An 18258-nucleotide genomic window follows, 5' to 3' on the forward strand; every position below is an offset into this window, starting at 1 on the left:
ATTTGACGGCTTGATATGACGATCGTGGCTTGAACCTTGTCCACCAACCGACTTCGTCATTGCCCAGATTGCCTAACAGTTCTGGATATTGTAAGAAAGGACTTCTGAATGCATACAGACGCACCATGAGGCTATATCCCAGCGTTTGGTTCGTGGCTTATTAAAAGTTTTTGCCAGGGGTGCCTGAAGCAATGTATCCCCTCGTGGTTTTACCATAACGGCACAACTGCTGCTGTCTAACAATTAACAAGCCATTACCAACATGTTCTGGACCACATGGTACTTCCCCGGTAAGCTGCATGAATGGCCAGACGATCACCACAAACTGTGCTTTTTCTTTCTCATATACCTCCAGAGTAAATGTGGCATCAGATGTGTTTGCCACAGGAGCCGAGCCAGATATGATCAAAGTAGTGGATCCTAGGTGATGCCTGAGTTCTGGACGAGCTCCCTGCTGCATGTACTCCGTAGTTAGTCGAGAAGAAGACAAGAGGGGTTTGATCCAGGTATCTATCCCTGTTTCGGGAGCGATTCTAGGCCTTGATATGATAGATCACACGAGTTTCGGGGTCTGAGCTGAACAACTGCCAGAGCGTTAGTGATTGTCCTCCCTCTCCCATATTGCTGAAGATCGATGCAGTTTCAGCTTTGTTTTAATTCATCTCGTACTGCTCGCGTGCAAGCGGATATAACGACAACTAGTTTTGGACTCCCAGCTAAGTAACGACCATTAGCCAGCTTCGATGTATTGCTAATTAGTCTTCCATCCAATTTTGTTAGCCGTGGCATTTTTGCCTAGGCCATGGTTGTCATGACCAAGAAACTAGGGGTAACCGATAGGGGCCAGACTTTTGGCTCGGGGCATTTTTAGCCACTCGGCCAGTTGGTCTGACACAACGGTCGCGACTAGGCTCAACACAGACTCGCTTACTGCAGTCAAGGCCAAGTGACCTGTCACCAAATATAAATTTCCCTAAGCTTGAATCTTCCCGAACATAGTCAGTTGGTGTCAGATTCAGTATGGCCATCCAGCAGGAGAATATACCTCGAGGCGACTAGAAGAACTACGCCCCGAGTTTTGGCAATAACTACACGATCCTCTTCTATTATATGGCGTGGGAGGTCAGTACGCCAATTCGACGTATTAATCGAGCTTCCAGAAGCAGTCGGTCGTGCCACAGCTTGAGCTAAAATTGTGAGCGAAGGTACTGCAGACAATACACTCTCCTCAATACATAATAGAACCTTTGACTGTGCAAACGATTCTCCGTCTTCATCGAGCTTGCATGGTCGTAATGTGACTTTCTGGGGTGATAATGAGGAGCGGCCGCTCGGAGGAGGAGTGCCGATGTAGAGGCACGACGACGATGTCGAAAATTAGTGACGGCGGCGGCGGCGGCGTAAAACACCCCTGGATCCGGAGATTTAATCATGGCCGCAGACGTCGACAAGAGGTGATAATATGCACTGGTGCCCATAAGCAACATGGCTCATCCGGTATGCCATGCCATGCCATGCGCATGCCATGCTTGGCCCGCTTGAGCGACAAGGGTGTATATCTGTCTGGGCCGCCATCACCACAAATCAAGCTCAGCGATTAAAGATCTAGCGCTCACCAAGCCGGAAAATTTGTCTGCGCAAGTGTCCACAATAGTACTGTTGCATTCACTAGATGGTACGGATTGCTCCTTTTCTTGGGTGCGCAGTGCAGGGCCTAGATGTATTCCTGCGCAATACCTACCCGATAGAACTCGGAGTGGTCGGTGGGATCGCACTAGCCAGTAGTAAGCCGTTTCTTAAAGGCTGCAGCAGTCGACGAACCAGGCAACGTCATGAAAACTTGATTAGACACCAAACCATACAACTCGAGTCAGTTTCGAAGCGACTCCATGCAACAGCTGGAAAGGAAGACATGGTACCGGGAAGACCAGACGACCGAGGCAGCCAGGTTCGGATGGTTATCTTCGTGTTGTAGCTAATTGAAATGAAGGCCCGCCCAGAGCTTTCTAACCTGACACTATGCGCCGTGCAGTGACAGCCGCATAGTGGGGGGACGAAATCTAATAGTAGAGGGAGCCTGAAGAGCTGCTTGTACTCTGGAGATGATGTGAGGCCAGAGTGAGCATGTTTGACCGTTATAAAAAGCCGGCTTTGACTTTGTTGATAGGCAAGTGCATCTGGATCATGAGGCTGCTGATGCTTACATCACGCGCCTCACACGCATCTGGATCATTTGTGAAGGCTTATGTCTGTACCTATCATCGAAGCGTCTACTCCGTACCTGTGAGTAGAACATATGCATAGCACCTTATAGTGAGATCTGAGGGTCCCTCGTCACGGGCCGAGCTGCCACCCCAGCCACCTTATCGACTCGGGATGTTCCTAATAGCACTGGCTCAGAGTCTTGGAACCTGCAATGCGTCATCAACGACCCCCTGGATCATGTGCTCCGTTGCAGGAAGAAAAGGATGCCCCCACAAGATAGTGGGAGCCGATGCGGCGTATCGTCTTGTGTTGCTCAACATGTTGTGATCCGGCGAGCGAGTCTCGAGTCGAAAACGTAGTGTTGAAGAACCAAAGGACAGGGATAATACGTGGTACAACTGACTGGGGCTAAACCTTGCACCCTGACACCAGATCTCACGGCATTGCGCCTGTACTTCTCGGCATGCTGTAACGTCAGTATTTCGATGCACTATTTATTAGGAGGCATAATAATGTAAGAACAATGTTTGTAGCTACACATGAAGAGATCGCGATATTAAACAAAGGTTAGGAAAAGTTAATCGGCACTGGCTATGGTTGAAGTTGAACTGGCTTAGTAGGAAGGTTCCTTCCAACTCAAGTTGGAGGTAAGGTAAGCACGACCTTGAAAAGTGACTGGGTTAGCTGTTAGCAAAGTCAGGGCGGCTGCCATGGATGCGATTACCTGTTGTAGAGAACAATGACAAGGCCCCGTGTCAACCAGAAGGCGCTTTCCTCAAATGGGCCCTGGGGCTGTCGCTTGATTTCTGTCTACAGGCCTCACCAAGGGAAAGAGGCGAACAAGGTATGAGTGAGACCTCTACAACTCACGGCGATATCACAAAACTTACAAGTTACCTACAATTTATCTGCCATGTGACGTATGTACTGACGAAGAGACATCTACACCAAAACTTCTCTATTTCAGGGATTAAGACCACCCACCACAGTACAACCAAAGCACCTAGCTAGCGCCTAGCTCCTGGCTCCTGACTCCTTGGCCATGGCTGCCATGCCATGTTCCTGTGAGAACCCAGCCACCTTTTCCTCGTCTTCCGCGCCGCCCGTCGCTGTCGCTATGTCTGGCTAGATTCGCGATACTAGCCTAGGGGCTAGGTGTCCCATGCCCCAGGGTCCGATATCCCAGGCCACTGGGGCTCGTTTGAGGGCTGATGGACGTTGAACGTTGCCGGCCGGAACAATAAAGCTAAACTTGTCTGAGCCAATATCGCTTGGATCGCCATCACCCCAAACCCCAAATGGCGCTCTGCCCTTCTCCTATCGCGGTGATACAGTACCTAGTGGGTTAATAAAGCGTCAACTATGTTCAAGACAAGCCTCACAAGATACTAATAAGCGAGGCATGGAGCGGAAAACTCCCGACCTCATTTTGTACAGGCCCAACCCGCATCTCATCTTGCTTGGCCGCTGTTTCTTGCATCACCATCTATGACTTGGCCCCCGTTTTCAGGAAACCCTACCTGCAACCTCGGCCCTGCGCCCCTGAGTTTGTCGGTACCCCAGTATCAGGACAGCAGGCCTCTCTGTATCCGTACCTCAGTTAGTTCCTATTGCAGTCGCAGGCATCATGAATGGCCTCGTTAAACCGGAGTACCGGCCGAACAATCGCTGCCGATTTTTACAAACGTGGCTTTGCCTTCAGTTTAAACACTACAGAGTACCTACATTGGGGATTCTAAGTCCACCAAGGGTATCCGTACCAGTCATGAACGCCAAAAACATGACCCAAAGCCACCGCTAGCATACACACCCTGAAGGGATAGTGTAATTAACACCCCCATATTGCGGCCAACCCGTGAAGCTTGCGAGTCTAGGAGCTTTCGGTACCTGAGTTCGTCCCTATCAATCATGTTTATTATGGACAGAGGACAAGTTTGTGATCCAGTCGCATACGAGCTCCACCTTGACCTTCCTGTGCACATCCGCGTGCAATGCACCTAATGAATCGGCTTCCAGCAACGGACCAGCTGATACTACATTGTATTTGCGCAACTGGTACACGATGCCCAGCGTTGACGTTGAATGTCTATTCAAGCGGCGAACAGATCAGATCTCCTGGTAACGAGGTTGACACTTGGATTCTCTTGGGGTCTGAAGCTCCCAGCCACGAGCGATGTGAAGGGCACGATCCATTAACTACAACTCAGCCCACTTGCTGTGGCCCATGGGCCATCAATTGGCCAATGCCTTTCTGTCCTCACTTGACTTTCTGCGGCTGGCCAGTCGCCCTGTCCAAATGGTTCCTGAGAGTCTATCATTCTTTGAGCTTCCACAAATGACTTCACAGTGGCTTATCTTGGTTGTGAGCTCTAGTGTTTCCGGCTTTCCTGGACAAAGTAGATCATGAGTTTCGACAAAAAATGCTCTCAAGTTCTGTAATCATTCGCATCCTACTCAAGAACCAACATTTAAACAATGCCCATACCCTATTTGAACTTTGAAGTTTGGCTGACTACCATGATCCTTGGCCACGAACTCGGATATGTAAATCATGTGTCCTTCTTGACTTACACCTTTGTAGGGTTACCAAGCAAGTTGACACTAAGGTGCTGGTTGGGTCAGGTTTGCTGGCTTCCCAGGGTTTTCCTTGTCGCACCCCTCCCCCTCGGCCGGGCGTTGAACACTTCGACAACCTTCATAACGGGCCACCAAGACTATCTCCACAAGCCCTGAAGTATACACTCAGGGCCCTGGTCTAGCTTGCTTGGGCTGGGCTGGACTCGACTGTGCTTCCCATTGCGCGGGCCTTCACTCAAGAAGACAAGACTTCAGTATCGTACCAGGTCAAGTTTGTTAACACCTGCATTTACATTTACGTCTCTGTCTTTCGTCTGAGTCTTAGTTTTGGTCTCAGGCGTAGGCGTCTGTTTGGACTCAACATTCTCGACTTCATCCTTGTCCCTGCTTTCTCCTTGCTCAGGTACAGATACAGATACAGAACTTGTCACTGCTTCGATAGACATGCTCGTTGCTGTCTTTGTTGCCCTTCTCTCTCAATTCCGTTCTTTCGGGACGGCCGATATCTAACACAGCCAGTCGGCACGAGCCCGACTTGACTACGGCGGTTCTCTCACTCCATTCAGCGTCTTCCTCGACCGCCCTTGTTCATCTTGATCTTGCCTTACACCCCCGCTATCATAACTGAAGAGCACCCTCCACCGATTAACAAGAACCTCCCACTAGGTGCTCAACGAGAAGCAAAGGCTGGAAGGTTGTAGCTAATATTGCTTCTGCTTGTTCACACTATTGCGCCGCCTATACTACTACTTCCAGCTGATATAACGCCCTAATCACCATCACGTATCCTGTCCTATTGCTTCCGCGCCAAATCTCTCACTCTGGTGATCTTCTGGCGCATATTGCAAAGACCAAGGGAGGCGGAGAATTCTCGTTATGGAAATCTATCGGAACCCTTGATTGACTTAGCAGCCACTCTAAAATCTGAACCGGTGTCCTACTGCCCTGTCACCAACCCTGATCCATCCAAGCTGCATCTCAGTCGCGCTGCCACTCAGAGAGAAGGTTTTATTGCATACATAGTCTCACAAAAACCAAGCGTAGGCCACCGAACAGTCTCCGTCCACAGCCCGATTACCTGTGTTCACGGCCTCCCGGCCAGCAAGGGGCCCGAATATACTTACTTACCCGCCCTACCTCACCCGGTTCCGCCTCTTAGGTTCCGGCCCTGAGTATCTGCGGTTGGCCGCTTCCGTCTCGACCTCCCAACTGCACGGCTTGACGCTGTATCACCCAAGACCTCTCCAAGACCGCATCTTTGTAGTATCACGGTGCAGCATCTCGTCTCACGCCTCCTCGCTTTGGCACTCGCTTGTCGCTTCTTTGATCCCTGGCTCGCTACCGTTGAAGTGTTCCTTCACAACCGTCAGCCTAGCATCCCCGAATGCCCTTGGTAACTTCTGCTCCTCTGCCACCTCAGCTCCGCAGATCCTAGAAGCGGGGCACATCTCCATCAAGATCAGCTGCAACGACCTTACAGCTCCCAACTCGAAAGAAGGGGTTGTCGGCCTGGTAAGAAGCTGCTGAATTTGCACCTGGAGCTTAACAAGAGATACCTCTTTGTCCAGGTCAGCTAGATCTTGACCGTGGCCATTGACGACAACTGGAAGTTAGCCCAGATCAAATCCGATTGCATCGCAAAGACAGATCAAGACGACAAACCCAGAGTGCATCTTTGTTGTTTCTAGCTCAGGGTTGGAGTCACTGTCTGTCCAGCCACTAATCCTGTAGCAACTTTGCCCTCATGGTCATCAAGGGATCCGTCTCCGATTCAGCTTCCGACCCGCTCGGCCAACGCCGCGGCATCTCAGACCTGGCGCAAATTGCCTTAGACCTGGCCTGGGTATCCGAGAGCGCAGAGCAAGACTCTTTTGCTCGATATCGAGCATATCCCTCTCCACCCATGTCAGGATCTCCGCCCCTCCCCTCGAAGCAGCCCCAAGACGCTGGGGATCGAGGGCAAGCACCAGTGGGATATTCAGCTTCTCGCCAGCCCGATACTTACTGGGGCAACTCAAATCAACAATTACCGACTGACCACCGAGGACCTGCCAACATGCAGACCACGCTTCCCAGATTATTCCAACCAGGGCCCCCAGACGCACCACCATTTTCATATCGAAGGACAGAAGAGACCGTACCTCGACCGGTTTCGTACATCCAACCAGGGGGGCCATCTATGTCCCAGTCATCTGGTTATATTCCTCCTGGAATACCTGGAGCACCTTCGTCTTACACGTCATCTGTCCGCCCGCCAGTGGTCGAGAATCAGCCTATGACTTCCCCGAAATCGCAGAGGAAAACGAAAGGCCATGTGGCATCCGCATGTGTCCCTTGTAAACGAGCGCATCTTCGGTAAGTGGTCCCCTATGTGTCCATATGAACTAGTTGTACTAATCCGTGATTAGCTGTGATGGTATGTTTCCGAGAACCTATTCCTTTACGTTATGCTGTGAAATCCCTTTCCTTGTTCCAGAATCCTCCAAGATTAGGAGACGATGCCAATCTGGCCAGCCCATGATCGGGTCTCCACACACTGGACTTCCTGTAATACAACAGAAGACGACCTGATTGAGTCCATGTTGTGTCTCTCGTCGATGCCTTGGATATGGCCAGGCGGAATGCGCATATCGATATGCGCTTCTGATATAAATTCGCAAGGACAAAGAGTGCTAATACATTCATAGCACAACGTCCATGTTCGAGATGTATCACGAATGGGAAGGAAGAATCATGTGTCGATGTTCAGCACAAGAAACGAGGACGACCGCGACTAAGAGACGATCGTGAAACTCGCTATGATCCATCCAGATTTCCTCATCCGCAAGATACTACTGCGAGGCGACCATTGAGCATATACCCGTCGGGCGTTCCAATAGGACCTGGGTAAGGCGGATGACGTGACGTCCGGGCATTTTGTCGAAGTGCTAACGATTTGATAATAGGGAACATACGAACACGAGATATCATGAGCGAGGGCCTAACATGGACGCTCCCACGTTCGCACCCTCTCTATCGGCTGGGCCTCGAGGAGTAGACCCTGTTGCTTTCTTGAACATGAAGATGGATTTTGCGAAGGCATCGCCAACTTTTATGGAAGCCGTAGGCCATATGGAACTCCAGGGACAGAACTTGGGGGATGTCGTTGTTCCTGCGGAGAGGGAGAAAGTTGCGTCGATTAGAAGTCAACTGATCGAGGAGCAAACACGAAAGGAGCCGAACTATTTACCGCCAATCCTTTCTCGACTCGACCACATCATCCAGGGGCTTGGCTTTGGTGCAGAGGATATCGGACGCTTCCAACTCGACCGAAACGAATACCTAACTTTCAGAGCAGCTGATGGACAACCGAGACAGTATCCCGTTCGACTCGGGCTTGAGAAGGAGGGCTCGATCTACGTCGTTGTCATGGTCCTAAGCTTACCACACCGGCATGCGTACCTTTTACCTTCTTCGCCGGCCGCCAGAGAGGCTTCGCATGCGTATGGTTCTCAGCCGCCAACTCCACAGTCTCTTTACAGGACACCGGTGCCGCCAGGGCCGCCCTTTGATATGCCCAGAGGTCGATTCAGCGAAGTCCCACTGGTATCTCGACCGGCTGCTGTTCCGCCAACGCAGTTTCCTGCCGCCATAAATCCTGGAATTGCTGCTGGGGCGGGTTCAACCTCGTACGCTGCGTCACCAAGCCATACAGAGTATGGAGGACCCCCATCATATAATGTTCCCCGAAGCGAACTGCCCCTTGCGAGCGTGTATCGACCTCAAGCAGCTTTTCAGCTACCACCAATTCGAGCCCAGCCAGGGCCAGAGCAGCCTCGGCCACGGACACAGGAGGAAAGGTCCAACCGAGTTGATATTGGCGGTCTGATCGACAAGCCCGATGACCCTGAGCGGCGGCGATGAGCGTTATTGATATTTGCATAGATGGAAGTTGGATCATGAGGAGCGTCCAGATATATGGCTTGTTTGATTTTTGTCGTTTTGATTTTAGTGCGGTGGGAATTTGTGTCTACCAAGGCGCCACATGTACTATAATCCTCTTGTTATGATTGTGTCTTGTGTATCGTTACGCGTGTGAGAGCGAGAAAGGAGGATGAGTACGGCCTGGTGGTACCGCTGAAGCATCTGTGCATTTACAGCCGGCGGCGTTGGGGAGAGCGACAACAGTTTTGCAATGTCAAATATATCCATATATACAGTTGGGTTCAGCTAGGCTGATCTTTGTTGTTAGACAGCTTTGTATGAGCAGAGGATCGGGGGGTTAGTTGAGTTTGAATGCGTTGTGGTAAGTGAAAGAACGGGCAAACGAGGTCAGTGATGGGTTGTGGCGGGACTGGACATAGAATAAGGCCCGCGGCATGTCTTGCCTGGGCTTGAGCTTGAGGAACAAGGCTGGGCAGAGCAAAGGAGAGTGAGTGAGTCAGATCAGATTATGCAAGAGGAAAAGAAGAGGATGTGAATACCGGGCGCGATATAATGAGTAATAGCACGTATTTGGTAACACAGACAGAAGCGTGCCAGAATGTGTTACAGTGCGGCGCTGATGTGATGTGATGTGACAATGACAAGGACAAGGCAGGTCAGAGAAGGGTCTTTAAAGGCCAATGGGAGGTGAGTGCAACGGATATGTGCATTACAATTCGGATATACAGAGAACCATGGATCCAATGGAAAGGATGTGATGTGCGAGTCAATACCCGAATCTGGCTCTGTTGATGTGCGATTCGCAGGGGGTTCCCGGGGGCGTGTGCGTTCAAGGAGATGCCTCGATGTATCCAATGTTAAGGATGGGATGGATGGTCCGGGACTGTAAATCATGTGTACTAACATAACAAGTACATGTACCTACCTTACCTTGCCTAAATTTTTAAAATTAAATATTCTCCGAGTGTCCGTTAGTTCATCTGCATCTTGCATCCGCATCTGCCTGCCGCATCTCCCCCCCCCGTTATCCGTCCGCGCATGGAACGTTACGGCAGTTGGGGAGACGGAGGAGGGCCCGTCGCCCCGTATAGTAGTATCAAGAATGAACTGTGGCGGTGCTTAACCGTGATGTCACGGGGAGAGAGAGAGAGAGAGGATCTTGCTTATATCTAGTAGGTAGATGTAGAGGCTAGAGAGGTTATGCTATAGTGGAGTGTTTTATCGCGTGTCGCTTGTACGGATACAATTAAGGACTTGAACACGCTTTTGAATTCTTTTATATTCCCGATTTGACCAGGTTTATCAACTCGACGTGCATACCATCTTGCAATAATAAATAACACTTGAAAGAGGAGAAGATCGATATTCGAAGAAACCCTGGAAATAAATAAAAGGAAATACAATATTGTTATATATACACTTTGTCTCGCGACTATTGATCTTGTATCCGACTCGCTGCTTCTCGACCCCAACATGCCCTTTTTATTCTTTTTGACTGTATGTAACGTTATTGCTCAGTTCAATTTCGACGAGTTGGGCATGTGATGGGGCATTTGATGGCCGAGTTTCTGGCCATTTTCCCATTCAGCACCAATTTCGGCCGACAGAGGGTCATTTCCATTGGCGACACCCGTAGCTGAGCCTGAGAGGTGGAAGTGGTCGAGGACGTTCTTGTCGCGGTCTCCGGATGAGGGGCGTCCCAGAGGTGGGGATCCGGCCCGGAAGCTACAGTGGGAGCAACGGTTTGATGCGGAAGAGCTGGAGCGTGATGATCCTCCATGGCTAGAGCCTGAGCAGAGACAGCTAGAAAGGATGACATATTAGTAGGGGGTCAATATGAAGGATCGTTTCGAAACAAACCTGTTGGATGACAGTGTCTTTGAGTTTGAGCTTGGGAGTGAGTCGGCTGCCATCTTGAATGGTTGAGACGTGTGCCGAAGGATCTGGGGTACAGAGATTGAATTGAGGATGTGGAGGATGGGAAGTATGGAAGATATTGACAGAGATGTTACAGAGGTTACTCTGGAGTAGTAAAAGGATAGATCTTGCAAAATAATTCTCGGCAGTGAAGGATGGAATAACCCATCTCTTTTATGGGGGTTTGGCTCTTGATATAGCAAACCATGGGCGGACCATCTGCCTCTTATTATCTAGGTAGGTACTAAGGTAGCCTCCACTGGCACAAGGAGGTAATGCTGAATGGATGAATGACCCATTTCAAGCTGTTTAGTCTGAGAGAATGGGAAAATTCTAGCATTGGGCTGACTGCTTGGCTTCTGCACACGATGAGATGCGTGGTAGTGGTACCTTGCATTTCGTAGGTAGTGCGCAATTTTACAGTACGCAAAGAGAGAGTGTGCCAGCCCAGGCTGTGCACATTGTCTTGGATTGTACCTTATTCGGCAACACCACCATCCGCTGAAAGAGCCTATCCTAGGCTTACAATGAGGCAATGCAGCGGCTTGGATGTGCCACACAACACAGAAAGGTATGTATTTCTCTTGCATTTCGTGGACTATTATAGAGGAGCAATGGATTCACAATGTAGGTAGGTACCTAAGGTACCCAGGCAGATGCATTGCGTGCCTGGATCTGCAACGCTGTATCTTAGACACAAACATTAACTATGTGAATTGCACTGCGACATGGCGCAAAACACAGGTGGCAAACAATTATGCATCAGGTGAGAGAACATACAGACCAAACCTTGCCATGAGTCCTCTTCTCTCTTGTCCCTTCCCACGGGCGTTGGTCCGCATCATTATCACCCATCATCCATGCCTACGCGTTCAGGCAGCCGTTCAGATCTTCACGCTCAAGAGTCCTGAAATAAGTCCTAACATGTCCCAATTCGGACGAGAGATGCTGCTAAATTGACAAATGGAAACGCATGTGTCAGTCAAGAAAATCGTTAGCAGCAGCCACCAACACTTCCAAGAGGTGGCTGCGTTTGCAGTGCATGCGTTCAAGAGAGCGCCCGGCTACTTGGTGATTGGAGGTTGAAAGTGAAAGAACATTTATGGAAGAACCTAGGTAGATAAGGCGTCCAAAGGCGACAGGGGGCCGGCCATGAAAATCCTCAACAAACCAAACTTGACGTCAAATATCACAAAAATGACCTTGTTTAGATTTGTCATTAAAACGAAAAGAAGAACCGACGACTGTTTGACAGTATCAACAACCTTGGTCATGACAGAGAGGCTGTGCTACCAAGAGCGCATATGCGCAATACGCCTTTGAACTACAAGGAGAATTTCAATGAATCACGAGCCCAATCTTGCTTACCCAAAACGCTACCTACCACACAACAACCTGTCTGCCCAACCCTGTAAGGCTGGTGGCACAATCGAGAGATGATGCAAGAGAACGGACGGTCCAGGCACATGAACCCCTTACTCTAGTTTCCTCACTCAATTTGCAGTTGGAGCCCTCACCAGGAACCAACCACGATGCTTCAGCTGTATCTAAATATGTGCAACTTTGCTGCACTGCTGACTGCATTTGTGTCGCTTGCGATCCGCCTTACCCGCAGCGTTGAGATAGCGAAAATTCACGCTCGTTTATCATTTATCATCTTTTTCTTTTTCTTTTTCTCTTTGCCTTTTTCTTTTTTCAATTCCTAAAGTTGAGTCACTGGCCGAGGCGCCCCCAATATATCTTTCATCCCAAGTTGGTTTGATGCCGCTGGATCTGTTGGAGCTGTAATCAAGGCGAGTTTGAATCCTTGTTGGCGTGCCCATCATTTGTAATTTTTAATGTGCCGAGTGCCGAACACGGCAAGTCCTTTTCGAAGTGCATCCTGCCTGCCTTGAAGTCGAGATAATGAAATGCATTCTGAGAAGATATCTACCTATTGGATGGAAGGTGCACCTTGAAGTTGTAATGTAGTCACGTGGCCGAGCTCATCCGCGCTTTGCCTATCGATGAGGCCTGCTAACAACCTGTCATTGACGGCCTGTCCCTGTCTCGCATGAACCGCTCCCTTTTCTCCCTTTTTCAACGTATCGGATTCAAAGCAAGATCTTGCCTGGGATAGGCTATCCTCTCGTGTGGTCAATCCTAAGCGCTACGGGAAACGTAGATATGGGACGACACGCCCGAGACCCGAAATGAGAGAAGAGAAAATATCAAGCAACTTGCGCATGACCTACAACATTTGTCGCCCAACCTATTCGCATTCAACTACCCCTAAAAGAATTCTTGGTACCACCTCACAGGCTGGTTCTTGTGCCCTGGCGCAACAACTCGGCTGCCATAGCTAGAAATGGCAACAGACGCGGATGTTGAGATGGGAGGTGACCCAACAAGCTCCGATGACATTCTAAATGTTCCCCCAAGCGGGACGAAAAGAAACGCCGACGGGCAGCCTATTGAAAATTTACCCGCAAAAAGTGATGCGCCTCGCAGAATCAGGGTAAGCAGACTTGAGGCTGTGTTTTTCGGCGCCTTATGCATATAGCCTGGGCTAGCCCGCTAACATGATTGCAGGCACTCGACCCAAACGTGGTGAACAAAATTGCTGCTGGTGAAATTATTGTGGCTCCCGTTCACGCTCTCAAGGAGCTCATCGAGAATGCGGTTGATGCTGGTGCGACCTCTCTGGATGTCCTCGCCAAGGACGGAGGGCTCAAGCTACTCCAGATAACGGACAATGGTTGTGGTATCCAGGTAATAGAATGATTACCCATATGTATATCTTCAAAGCTTACTATTGTCACAGAAAGAAGACTTGGCAATTCTTTGTGAGCGCCACACCACATCTAAAATCACCAGCTTTGAAGATCTGGCAGCCATTGCGACATATGGCTTCAGGGGCGAAGCTCTTGCCAGTATCAGCCACATCGCCCATCTCTCCGTGACCACCAAGACGAAAGATTCAGACCTGGCATGGAGAGCCCACTACCTTGATGGGAAGCTTGCTCCGGCAAAGCCTGGCCAGTCGGCAGAGCCCAAAGGTGTTGCCGGTCGCCCTGGGACACAAATCACAGTCGAAGACCTTTTCTATAATATCCCAACTCGAAGAAGAGCATTTCGTTCGCCGGCTGATGAGTTCAACAAGATCATCGATATGGTTGGTCGGTACGCTGTGCACTGCAAAGGTGTCGGATTCGCTTGCAAGAAGGCAGGCGAAGCCTCGACAAATCTATCAATACAAGCTCAGGCTACAGTCATTGATCGCATTCGTCAAATCCACGGTAGTGCCGTGGCTAACGAGCTGTTGGAGTTCTCAGTCGCCGAAGACCGTTGGGGGTTCAAAGCTGAAGGTTTCACAACCAACGCAAATTACTCTGTCAAAAAGACAACACTTCTGCTGTTCATCAACCATCGATGTGTCGAATCAACCCACATAAAGAAGGCAATCGAGCAAACGTATGCTAATTTCTTGCCTAAGAACGGACATCCATTCATCTACCTTAGTCTTGAAATTGAACCAGCTCGGGTGGATGTCAACGTTCATCCAACAAAGAGAGAGGTTCACTTTCTCAACGAAGATGAAATCATTCAATCTATATGTGAGCATATCGAGTCTAAACTTGCTGCGGTGGATACAAGCCGGACGTTCATGACACAGACACTTCTTCCTGGTGCAAAAGTGATCGATTCCACCCCACAAACAGAAAGTGACGGCACGCCAAGTCGAAGAACTCCAGCATCAAAGAAGCGAAGATACTCGAATGACCTAGTGAGGACGGATACAACTGAGCGGAAGATTACATCCATGTTTGCCCGAGCTGGCCCAAGCGAGTCTACCGGGTCTGTGGACCGCACAGTGGAAACAACTACTGCCCCTGAAGCTCAGGAATACGAGATAGTTGACCGCGAACTGGTGCAATGCCGACTGAACAGCGTGAAAAAGTTGAGAGACGAAGTCAGAGAAGATATACACCACGACCTAACCGAGATATTTTCCAACCATACTTTCGTGGGTATCGTGGATGAGCAAAGGCGGTTGGCAGCAGTCCAAGGCGACGTTAAACTGTATCTGATCGATTATGGCCGAACTTGCTACGAATATTTCTACCAACTTGCCCTTACAGATTTTGGTAACTTCGGTGCCATCAAGTTCAACCCCTCATTGGACCTTCGCGAGCTGCTTCGAGGGGCAGCCGAAGTGGAGAAGAGCTCTATAACCTCACCCGAGGATGATTTCGAAGTCGAAAACTTGGTAGACCGGGTAGCGGAGCAGTTAATTGAGCGCCGCGAGATGCTTCTTGAGTACTTCTCTCTCGAAATATCACCCGCTGGCGAACTCGTGTCATTACCACTACTATTGAAGGGGTACACACCACCTCTCGTCAAACTCCCTCGTTTCCTCCTCCGCCTTGGCCCTAGTGTTGACTGGACTGAGGAGAAGGCCTGCTTTGGCTCTTTTGTACGGGAACTGGCCACCTTTTACGTTCCAGAACAACTGCCAACTTTGCCTGGTGATGCAGACAGTATTCGTGAAGAGGACATCCCTGAAGAGTTGCGGGCAAGGCGGCAACATATCAGACACGCTATTGAGCATGTCTTCTTTCCAGCATTCAAAGCGAGATTGGTAGCTACCAGGTCGCTGATGGAAGATGGAGTTCTGGAGGTTGCAAATCTGAAAGGCCTTTATCGGGTTTTTGAACGGTGTTAAGAGAGGCCAGTTTGTTCTAGACATGGGATATGGTGGTATGTTATTGAGGACTGCTAATATTTTGAGATCAACAGTTTCAGGGGCCTTGGTGCACGGTGCTGGGACCAATCTAAAGGCACCAAAGATAAATTCAGTACAATAATAGATGAAAGATTCACATGGGACGTATGTTAGGTATCGTGGGCAATGAAATGGGAGATGGATCAGAAATGGATCGAATTTCTATAGACCCCCAGAAAAATCAAGTGCTTTTATTTAACCAATTATGCCTGGGGCTTGTTCTTTCTTTTGTATGTCAAGAAACGATTCAAGTTCAACACGGCCTCGTCAGCGCGCAGACGAAGCTCGCTGTTGGCGCGCTTATCAATGCTCTTGATCATAGTTCGCACCTTGGGAACTGTCTCATCAAGGTGCTTCAGGAAGTTGTTGTTCCAGAAAACCTCCTTGTCATATGAGTAACCTTCATCGGCATAGATGTCAAAGACCTGGTTGAGAGCCTCAACGGCGTCGGCAGTAGGTGTCTCGGGAAGACCAGCGAGGAGAGTAATCAGGAAAGTACCGATATCGCGGTTCCGGTCAATAGGTGCGGGATCGAGAGCCAGCTGACCGAGGACACCGATACACTTGACGCTGAGGGACTGGAAGAGATCCTCTAAGTTCTGAGCAACAGGTGAACCCTTTGTGGCCTGGTAGAGAGCAATGAAGCGGCGGTGCTCATCAGCGAACGGTGTGCTGGGTCTGCCCCGCAGAGAGCGGGCAACACCCCAGGCAAGACTGGTGATATGAGTCGCAAGGCCGATGTCAGCAGTATCAGTTGCGAGAATAGGAGCGATGACCTGGGTCCAGAGAGCGCGGCCGACGGGGTCCCAGGCATTTTGAATAGGTGCATTGTGAAGGTCGGAGAAGTCGATGAGGGAGACGGACCAGGCAATGTTGTTGAGAGCAGAGAGGGCGTGGCCTTGCAGGCGAAGGGAAGCGTCGTCGGTGGGGGAGAGGGATGCTATGCGGATGAGCTCAGGAAGGGCGTTGTCAATGAGAGTCTTGAGGATGGGAAGATCATCGATGTTGCTGTCTTCCTCGTTTCTGTCCGCACCGGTAACCATCTCCATGTCGGCTTCCAGCTCATCGTCGTCCATCTCGTCATCATCTTCCTCGCCTCCTTCCTCCTCACTGTCGGATATTTCTTCGTCTGCATCGCCCATCTCTTCATCATCCTTGATCTCTGACTTCTCTTCCTTCCGGGGTTCGGCTTCAGCGGACGTGTTTAATGTTGTTCCAATAGAAGCTAAAATCTCGAGGGCGAGTTGCTGATACTCGACGGGGTTGGCCCAGCCCACAGCATCGGTCATTTGGCCTGGCTCAAATGTCTTGAGAGCCTGTGAAAGGGTGGGGATGAGGAGTGAGTTGTCGGCTCCAAGAGCGATGTCCTGACCGTCGAGAGAGGAAAAGAGGTTGTGGAGGACACCACATGCAAGGACGCCATCGCTGTTGGCAGTCTTACGCAGGGACAGCAAAGTACCATAAGTGCGGTACTCTTTTGAGTTGACGACCTTGTCAGATAACTCTTCATTATCCTCACAGAGGATCATGAGACAAGCCAGAGCATCACTTCTTAGTGAGACAATGTCAGGGTTGCTGGCGAGCTCATCTGAAGTGAGTAGCAAGAGGAAGCGAGTGATGGTGATGTTGCGGGAGATGGCCTCAAGGATATCGTCCTGGGCTTCTGCGAGAGCAGTAAGGAGAGAAATTAGAGATGAAGCAATGCTGAGAATTGTAGCTTGTTCGGGCTTTGACCGTTTTTGAAATTCGAGGTCCTTGGAGAGAAGCATCTCAGTGATCTGTGAGTGTTAGTATATGGAACCCGTTGGGAGAGTAAAGACACTCACAGATTTAGCAGCAAACTCGATAGCAGTGAGAATATCAACACGATAAAGATGAACACAGAAGTCAGGCTCCTCCTCCTGTGCAAGGATCCTCAGAATACCCCAACCAGCAGCTCGGCTCTCAAGAGCAGCATCGGTGAGAGTCTGAGTAGTGATTGTATGGACAATCTGCTCACGCAGAAGCAACTTGCGGCACTTTTCATCTTGGATAATGTTTGAGATGGCCGAAGCAGCAGCAGAGCGAGACTTGGGATCGGCGCTCTTGAGGTCGTTGATGACTGGGAGAATCTTTGACTCGCGAAGAGCAGCAAGTTCAGGGTCTGAAGGAGGTTTGACGGTCTTCGCGATAGGGTCTTTGCGGGCCGCGTGGCCACGGGCTCTTCGAGATTTCCCCATTGTAATATTATATCTTGTCAGAGAATAAAAGATAGGTACTTAGTTACTGTCTAAGTTTCACTGCGAGTTGAGAGGCGGCTAAAAATTTACATGAATATTTTGCGACTGGCGAATTGGATCGTGCCCCACCATGAAAAATGTCCCGAGTTAAGCCTGACAAGGGTTGTTTTAGTAGACTCAGAGGCCACATGTAAACAATAATTTATTAAAGTATATCGATCAGTGGCAGTCATGGTTCAAATAATGTAAGTACTATTATATATCGTGCTGGCCTTGTGAGTATTGTGTAGGTATGTTCGAACTTGAATACTTATTCTTCCATCCTTATCCCTCCTCATTTGCTCCGTTTGTTTTGTTTCTGGACATGATGATTTTGATATGAAGCAGTCTCATGACGGTCATTCTATATGATGTTATTAATAAGCATCGCTATTTATCATAAAACCTTCTAGTTGCCCAGAGACATGGAGCCTAAAACTTGTTTGCAGTAATTGGAGTTATAGCTGTGATACTGGATTTAGTTAGCTCGAAGGACCTGAAGCTCACTCACTGATGGCTAGGTACTTGGGTACTCAGGTATGGAGCCAACCAAACTGCAATAGTGACGAGACAAGCACGAGCCACGCTGTTCTAAGGTCTTGTCCTGGGGAA

At 49.6% G+C, this 18258-nt stretch overlaps 4 protein-coding genes across 4 annotated transcripts; 2 read left to right on the forward strand and 2 right to left on the reverse strand.

The window, feature by feature from the left end:
- Positions 1–6526: 6526 nt before the first annotated feature.
- Positions 6527–8685, forward strand: FSUBG_11319 (transcription activator of gluconeogenesis ERT1; the record flags this gene model as incomplete). Its single annotated transcript, XM_036675989.1, has 4 exons — positions 6527–7137; positions 7191–7198; positions 7470–7668; positions 7728–8685. The coding sequence occupies 4 exons, from the start codon at positions 6527–6529 to the stop codon at positions 8683–8685; spliced, it is 1776 nt and encodes a 591-aa protein (XP_036533178.1).
- A 1535-nt stretch (positions 8686–10220) lies between these two features.
- FSUBG_11320 (uncharacterized protein) lies at positions 10221–10619 on the reverse strand (the record flags this gene model as incomplete). The annotated part of the gene is made up of 2 exons (XM_036675991.1): positions 10221–10509; positions 10567–10619. The coding sequence occupies 2 exons, from the start codon at positions 10617–10619 to the stop codon at positions 10221–10223; spliced, it is 342 nt and encodes a 113-aa protein (XP_036533179.1).
- A 2351-nt stretch (positions 10620–12970) lies between these two features.
- On the forward strand, positions 12971–15328 carry FSUBG_11321 (DNA mismatch repair MLH1; the record flags this gene model as incomplete). The annotated part of the gene is made up of 3 exons (XM_036675992.1): positions 12971–13120; positions 13195–13374; positions 13427–15328. 3 exons carry the CDS (start codon positions 12971–12973, stop codon positions 15326–15328), a joined length of 2232 nt encoding a protein of 743 aa, XP_036533180.1.
- Positions 15329–15591: 263 nt separating this feature from the next.
- Positions 15592–17607, reverse strand: FSUBG_11322 (uncharacterized protein; the record flags this gene model as incomplete). The annotated part of the gene is made up of 2 exons (XM_036675993.1): positions 15592–17166; positions 17215–17607. The coding sequence occupies 2 exons, from the start codon at positions 17605–17607 to the stop codon at positions 15592–15594; spliced, it is 1968 nt and encodes a 655-aa protein (XP_036533181.1).
- Positions 17608–18258: the final 651 nt, after the last annotated feature.

Source organism: Fusarium subglutinans (genome assembly GCF_013396075.1).
Source record: "Fusarium subglutinans strain NRRL 66333 chromosome Unknown NRRL66333_c0000213, whole genome shotgun sequence".
Classification (NCBI taxonomy): Eukaryota; Fungi; Ascomycota; class Sordariomycetes; order Hypocreales; family Nectriaceae; genus Fusarium; species Fusarium subglutinans.